At 47.8% G+C, this 7836-nt stretch overlaps 1 protein-coding gene across 1 annotated transcript in view; it reads right to left on the reverse strand.

Moving 5' to 3' along the window:
- LOC102419138 (beta-adrenergic receptor kinase 2) overlaps positions 1-7836 on the reverse strand; it is a 63854-nt gene that overhangs the window by 28520 nt on the left and 27498 nt on the right. Inside the window, exons 5-9 of the mRNA XM_006102008.2 lie at positions 7503-7577; positions 7118-7179; positions 3503-3554; positions 1293-1384; positions 521-545 (exon numbers count right to left, since the gene is read on the reverse strand). Of these exons, the coding sequence (XP_006102070.1) occupies positions 521-545; positions 1293-1384; positions 3503-3554; positions 7118-7179; positions 7503-7577 (306 nt within the window). The remainder of the gene's footprint in view (positions 1-520; positions 546-1292; positions 1385-3502; positions 3555-7117; positions 7180-7502; positions 7578-7836) is intronic.

Genomic DNA, 7836 nt, shown 5'->3' on the forward strand with positions numbered 1-7836 from the left:
CCCCCATCCAACTGTGGGAAAAGCATCGGACAAACCTAAATCGAAAGACCTTCCACTCCGTGCCAGTTTTTGAGAGTCAGGTGAAAAAGCAAATGTGTCTAAAGAGACAAATCGATAGCATGTGCTTCTACAACATCATGGGACTGCCTAGATATTCTAAACACCTCAACACGCTGGGATGATGAAGTAAAGCTACTACGTTTCATGAAATGTAATAAGCGAAGAGTAAAGTGTATCGTTTAGGATCAAAGTCCCCAGGGTGAGTACTGGACGGGAAAGAAAGTTTTCATAGCAGGACTCTGTTTTGACAGTGTGTTGTCTCATTTAATTCTGCAACGAGGCAGGCGCTCTTTTTCATCCCTACTTTACAAACGAGGATGTGGAGGCTCAGAGAGGCACAGTCTCTGCCCAAGCCAACAAGAAAGTGCGGAAGCGAATCTGACCTGGCTGTGTGGCACCGAGACCCACACCCGGGATCCCTACGCGATCCCGTCTCCGCAGGACGCCAGACGGCAGGCACCTGGGTGCCAGGCACCAGCTTCACCCTGCACAGGGCCCCACAGCAGGAAGAGGAGCCATGGGCACAAGCCAGTGAAGGTAAGTTTCAGCCGCCAGAGAATACGAAACGTGCCAAGTGGAGGACCAGGACAGACGCGGGCAGGGGCTGAGCGGCAACCCCGTAGGTGATGCGGGGGCAGCGGGGGTGGCGGGCACCGAGCTGGGTGACCTCAACTCCTCCGTCTCACACTGACTAATGACGTCATGCACCACCCTCACAGACGGTCCCGCCTCGCCCACTGCTCTCCCGTGCCTGCCCCTTAACCAGACGTGGAGGTCTGGGTCCATCACACCAGACCTGCCCGTTCTCTTGCCTTCAGAAACATGTTCACTTAAACCGCTTCCATATTAACATACGTTCCCCACACTTCACAACTCCCCCATCCACTCCCTAGAAGACCCGTATGTCCCACACGTAACTGCCTCACTCACGTCCACCTCCCAGGAGACGAGTGACTGAGATGAGCGATGGGGCCCAAGACCTTGACCTTTGTAGCAGGGCGTCCACCCTCTTCAACAGTACCCAGCTCCTCATCTGGGGGACCCACGCTGCCTGGATGCTACGACGCCCCGAACTGCATGTGCTAAATCGTGGGCGGGCCTTTAATTAGGAGAGAACAAGTCCGGGAGCGAGAATCACGGGCTTCCAAAAGTCAGTGCAGGGATTGTCTTTGGGTGCGAGCACAAAACCCTCGTCATAGTCCCGGGAAAACGTAGGAACGTCAAAAACTTACATTTTTCCAGTGTCTGCTTTCCGGCAGCCGTAGACTTCTCCGAAGCCGCCTCGCCCGATGATCCTATGTACGCTGAAATCATTCATGGTCAACTGTGAATTCAAAATACGAAATGGACACGTAACGGCCGCATAAAAATGACATGGGAAGGGTTTTTTCAAGCGAGACACGCACAAGTTATTAACGCGGCCGTTCTGAGGGAGGGGCCCGCAGTTCCCACGACTGACTCCTTGGACAGAGGGGAGCAGCAGGAGGAGGCAGGGCTTTCTAGAACCTCTGCCTGCTCCACCCCCGAAGGCCCAGCACAGAGGGCAGACGGGAAGGTGACGGAAGTGGGAGCCCGGGTGAGACTGCTGTGCCCACCTCATCCGTCTCAGGCTACAAGACACACGCCCGGAAGACAAGCGTCTGGGAAGTTTCTAGTCAAAATGCAAAGCAACCTCGGGCGGCTCTGAAAGCCTGAAGTTTGGCAACCACGCGGCAACCCCAGGAACCGCCGTGGTGGGAGAATAAGCCCGTGTCCAGGCATCCGCGTTCCCCTGAGAGCGAGCCATATGATCAGAAAACCCGGCGGACGCCGGCCAAGTGAATTTTTTTTATCGATCACATCCGTGAAGAGAGAGGGGACTCGTGCTGGGCATGTGAGCCTGCAGCAAGACTAAGTGTGAGCAAAGGAGATAAAGAGGCTTTATTCATGAGCACTTCTCCTTTTGGTCAGGATGTGTCAGCAACGCCCTGCTTCAGACGGAGTTTTAACAGCACCCGATGGTGCCAAGGCAGACAGACAATCCTACGGTCATGGGAAGAGGCCCTCGGATAACAGCAGAGGCCTGCTAGGCAGCCTAAGGGTCAGATTCTTAGAAGTTCCCCTACTCACCCCCTAAAATATCATCTCTGCAGCCAGGTAGGGGCAGCTGGCCACAGGCTTCATGTCTGATCATGTCTGATGCTGAGAGGACATGGGACAAGGGGCATGAGGACACAGACACCAGGCCGGTGGAAGGAGCATGAGCGTGAGGAAAATCCACAGCAGATATAAGGGCTTTTTTATTCACTTATTTATTTTTGGCTAATCCTCACCCGAGGTCATTTTCCCATTGATTTTCAGACAGGGTGTAAGGAGGGGGAGAGACACAGAGAGAGAAACATCGATGTGAGAGAGCTACATCAATTGGTTGCCTCCCGCACACACCTGGAACAGGGCCGGGGATTGAGCCTGCAACCGAGGTACGTAACCTTGATCGGAATCGAACCTGGGACCCTTCAGTCCTAGGGCCGACGCTCTGTCTACTGAGCCAAACTGGCTAGGAGAGGGATTTTTTTAAATGTGTGTTATTGCCTCATGCTTCTAAATCCTGCCAGGAAATGTGATGGAAAGGAGAGGTTCAATAAATCAATAAATAAACAACAACAAAAAAATAACTTCTTCCAACAGGACCATTCAAGTAAAAAACTTCACCCCAAAAAATCCAGTTGATAATTTTTTCCCCCAACTGCAAGCCTCTGAAGGGAAAGGAGGAGGGAGGAAGTAAGAGGCTGGGCAAGAAAGCATGTTCTCCAAGTGCAGCAGAGGTTACATCCTGTAATCACTGACCTTGAACGCTAATGGAGGATGGAAAGCCAGGGGAATGAATACAGGTTAGAAAGCAGCCAGTGTTTGAGGATCGCTCTTAGCATTCTCAAAATTAAAAAAAAAAATTTAAAAAAGGTAAAACTTTGGTCTAAAAAAGATGTGATCAAATGTCCTTTCTTAAAGAAATAAACACATGCTTATAGAAATATGAAAAAAAAAAACAACAACAGAATTAAGGTCGACCGGCGTGGCTCAGAGGTTGAGCATCAACCTATGAACCAGGAGGTCACGGTTCTTTTCCCGGTCAGGGCACAGGCCTGGGTTGGGGACTCCATCCCCGGTGTGGGGTGTGGGGGAGGCATCCTCTCTCATCGCTGACGTTTCTACCTCGTTCTCCCTCTCCCTTCGTCTCTGAAATCAATAAAAATATATTTTTTTTAAAAAAAGAGAGAATGAAAATTCAACTTGTTTGCAGCTGGGATGGGAGGGCAGCTCTGTCGTACACAGAGCAGTGAGGACATCTGCTCGGGCAGGGTGTCACCCTGGGGAGCAGGCTCCAGAAGCAAGTATTTTCTCACGCAGGGAAGCCAGAGGGACTTTTTAATTTTAAAAAAGGAAGTGAAAAGACCATACTCACATGGATATTTAATTCTACATTTTTCCACTGACAAAATCGAGTGAACTTGTCACTGAAAGAGAACACAAAGAGTGGCCAGAAAGTTAAATATCAAATGAACCGCATTAAGAGACAGGAGGGAAAGAGTTAGGAGATAAACTAGCGTCGCACCGACTTGTTTTACATCTCAAACAGAGTTCGTCTTCTTAAACTTCTTTTCACAGTGCGTTCACCTGTGGGCCTTATTTCGTGGCTCACATGAAAGGCATCATGTTTCCTTTAACTGTCATGATGCTACAGGGATGTCTTCATCAGAACCACCATGGTTCGACAGAAGGGTAACACAAGCCACATATACACTGAGTGGTCAGATTATTATGACCGGCCAGATTATTATGACCACCCCATCAGTACTTCACTGACACTTCCAAAAATACTGAACATTGAAAACTTCCTAAGCAAATACTCTCAAGGTTTTATTATTATTATTTGCATAACGAATTCACTTCATTGTACTGATGGGGTGGTCATAATAATCTGGCCACTCACGTGTAATCAAATTTTACTAATATATTGGTTTAACCGGATATATCAAAAAGGACTATTTCAACATGTAATCAGCATAAGTTAATGAGAAAGTCTACATTCTTGTTTTCCTATTAAGTCTTTGATCCTGGTGTGGTCTTTGCACTTACAGCCCGTGTTTACTCAGACCAGCACGTTTTCAGAGCGCAGTAGCTACCTACGGCTCGCGGCTACGGTGCTGGACAGTGCGGCGCTACTGACCGAAAGAACTACCTCTGACGAATCATTGTAAGAGCAGCGAACACTCCGATGGGCCAGGTTCTAAAGGCTCGTTGACCCAACCCAGCAACTCCTTGGGCAAGGACTATGCTGATACCCATTTTACAGCCAAGGTCACACAGTGAGAGAATGGGTGGGACAGGATTTGAACCCAGACCATGTACTGCCTCTCAAAGACACAGAGGGCGTAGGAGAGGCCCCCTCGGACTAGACCCGGAAGATGCCGTGGGCCATCGTGCGGCGTGTGCTCTCACACTCCACTCAACTGCTGGCTGAGGGCTCTTCCGCCCACGAAGTAAGAAAAAAATATCTACTTAATAAATACATTGTTTTGGTTACTTTTTTGTTACTGAGCAACGTATCTAAGCAAAGAACATTCTTGCTGACTGCTGGGCTCATCTCGCCCCTGCTAGGATTTCTTAGACACAAGCAGAGTATTCAGGGTTCTTTGAGTGAAGGAAGGAATGAAGTAAAAAAGGAAAGAAAGAAATGGGAGGAGGGACACAGAAAAGGCACAAGGGCGGGGGTTCATATCAAGTACAAGTTATAGGTATTATCATACCAGCGTTATAATAACATGCTGTAAGGCAACCAAATATCCAGTTCTCTGGGGTTTTCCTCTAATACGCCTTCTCAGGACCTTTAAAAAATATTTCTGAGGCTGATCATCAATTGAGAATCAAAAGCGTCATGCATCACACAGCGTCTTTTTACATGAATTCTAAAGGGCTTTTAACGAGCGTTTCGTTGATCCTCCTGACATCTCTATGAGGTTGGTAAAATAACACTCTATTTTTGAGATTTCAAACCGTTTTTTTTTAAGTATGGGGAGCGCAAAGGGCAAAACCACACTGGGTGTGTACGCTGTATTTATAAATCGATGATTTGCTGTGAAGTTCACGTGGGGGGCTGGGCTAACTCATACTCTCCTCTTACACTGGAGTCCAGAGCTGGCACGGGGCGGGGAGGGGGGGCGGGTGAAGGGGGTGGGGGTGGGGTAGCACATTACAAACCACCAAATGCTTGGTCTGAGATGGATTTTTTTTTTTTTTTGGTACTCATTTGAGAATGTATTAACATTAAAAAAAGCACCCAAAAAGGTGTAACAATAAACTAATTGACTTTAAAAATAATGCATTTATACAAAGTCGTAAATGGTTCAGGAAATCCAGAATTTCTAAATGCTCACCTAAAATGCAGTCAAGGTGACTGATGCAGTCGGATTTTGAAAACCACATGCAGGCTGAGCCTCTTCCCCAATTGAAATGATCACCCCCATCTCTCCCCTGCACCCCAAGGATCCCAGAGCAGATGGGCTGACCCTGAGGTGGGAAAGGTCAGCCCTGAGGACACACGGCAGTGGAGTCAGCCCTGAGCCAGGGAGTCAGCGCTGAGCCGGCAGCCCATCCCCTCGGTTTGCTGCTGCTGCTGCTGCTGCTTTTTGGCCAAGTTCCTGCTCCCACCCAGAACAGTGTAATCATTTGTATGCATATTCGTTTCCCAAACTCTTGACTCCGCTCCAGGATAAAATTATCCCTTGAACTCCAGTGGAACCACAACACAAGCTTGTTTCTTTTCTAAATCCCTGGAACATGTGGAGAGCAACGCTGCCATGAAGCAGCATTTGTTCTTAAAGGGCAATCACGGCCCAGCTGCAGGCGGCCCAGCAGCGGGCGCATCATCACGGCGATTGTCTGGATGGCAGCCGGGTGTGCGGAGAAAGGCACAGCCAGAGCGCGTGGGGATGCGGGTTAGAAAGCCCGACTCCAGCGGTGCGTGACCACAGACAAACGTACTCCCCACACGGAAGGACTGGCTGCCCGGAGCTGAGTGCTGTAGAGACGCCTCTGAAATGTGTCAGAACCGTACATGGCTCAAGGGACACACCTAGTAGGTATGTTAATGATACATACAATCACAGACATCACTTGGCTGCACCCTTCAAATTCTATTAGAACCAGGCACGAGCTTGTCCCACTTTGGGGGACACGATTTCAAAGTCCAAACAAATGAATTAGGCGAGGAAAGCCGTGTGCTTGCGTTAGGAAAGGTGTCCCTATAAGAAGCTTTCAGTATCGAGGTTCCCCAGCCTCTTTAAACGTTAGACCACTTTGAGGCTGAAGAACTCAAAGTCGAAAGGGGGTGGGGAGCTCTTACGAAGTACAAGTTTTTATTGTATTTTGTCCCCTCCTGGCAAATCAAAATTATAATGTGAAGTATCAAGGAAATAGGCTAACACGAAGCCTGGTACACAGTTTATGGTCAATAAATACTTGGTGAATAAATAAATTGACATACATTTTAAGGACAGCATTTATTGGGTTAAGTGGGTACACTTGCACAGTACAAGGTTTTATTTACGTGTGTGTGTGTGTGTGTGTGTGTGTGTGTGTGTGTAGACTAGAAGCCCGCTGCATGAAGATTCGCGCAATAGGCCTTCCTTTCCCTGGCTGCCGGCACCAATTTTCCTCTGGCACCCAGGACCCAGGCCTTTGATCTGGCCGCAGCGGAGAAGCCAAGCCTCTTCAGTCTTCAGTCTTCAGTCTTTAGTCTTCAGTCTTCACTCCAGCCGGAGCCTTCAGTCTTCGCTCCACGCCTGCGTATGCAAATTAACCGCCATCTTTGTTGGGTTGATTTGCATAGTCGCTCTGATTGGCTGGTGGGTGTAGCGGAGTGACACCAATTTGCATGTTTCTCTTTTATTAGTGTAGATATATATTATTCTAATACTATAATGTTACATGTTAAATATCACAGTAAAAGATTTTATATATGTATATATGTACACACACACACATACATGCACACATATATATGGGGAGAGTTTCATACCTTTCCATAAATTTTTGAAAAATGTTGCCTCGAAGACTTTCACAGATTTCTTCTATGTATGGCTGAAAGGAAAGGAGAGAAATTCCGTTCGGGGCACATACGGGAGACAATCAGTCGATGTGTCTCTCTCACATCAATGTTTCTTTCTCTTCCCCTTCCTCCCTCCCTCCCTTCTACTCTCTCTAAAATCAATGGAGAAAACATCCTCGGGTGAGGATTAACAACAACACGAAAAAGTACATTTCAATGAGGAGACAAGCTGCTCCAGATAAGAATGGCCTGATATGTCAGGTCCTCCGCTAGCTACACACATGGGAAGAAAATGCCACCAAGTCCAACTGCTAAGCAAAGCAGATGCACTCACTGCGAAACGCTTTCGCCTCACCTGGAAGAGCGCAGATGTCACTTGCTTCTTGGACAGAAGATACTGCACGTGATCCACAGCTTGCTTCGAGAATGGCTTTTAAAAATCAAAAACAACATTGTTGTCAACAACTATCAACCATAACCAACCCCTACGTTATATAACGTCACAACGCAAATTTAACACAACATGCATTCAACAGTAACCTAGAAATGTAACTAAGTACATTATAGTAACGTGCATTCGCTAAAAAAGATCTGAACAAATGTGTTCCTCTGAGGATTCTTAGACACCACGTTGGGAAAAATGGTGAGCGTGGGGGGAGCTGGCTGATATCGAATCCCACAAGAATTCA

The sequence above is a fragment of the Myotis lucifugus genome, unplaced genomic scaffold (genome assembly GCF_000147115.1).
Source record: "Myotis lucifugus unplaced genomic scaffold, Myoluc2.0 scaffold_391, whole genome shotgun sequence".
Taxonomy (NCBI): Eukaryota; Metazoa; Chordata; class Mammalia; order Chiroptera; family Vespertilionidae; genus Myotis; species Myotis lucifugus.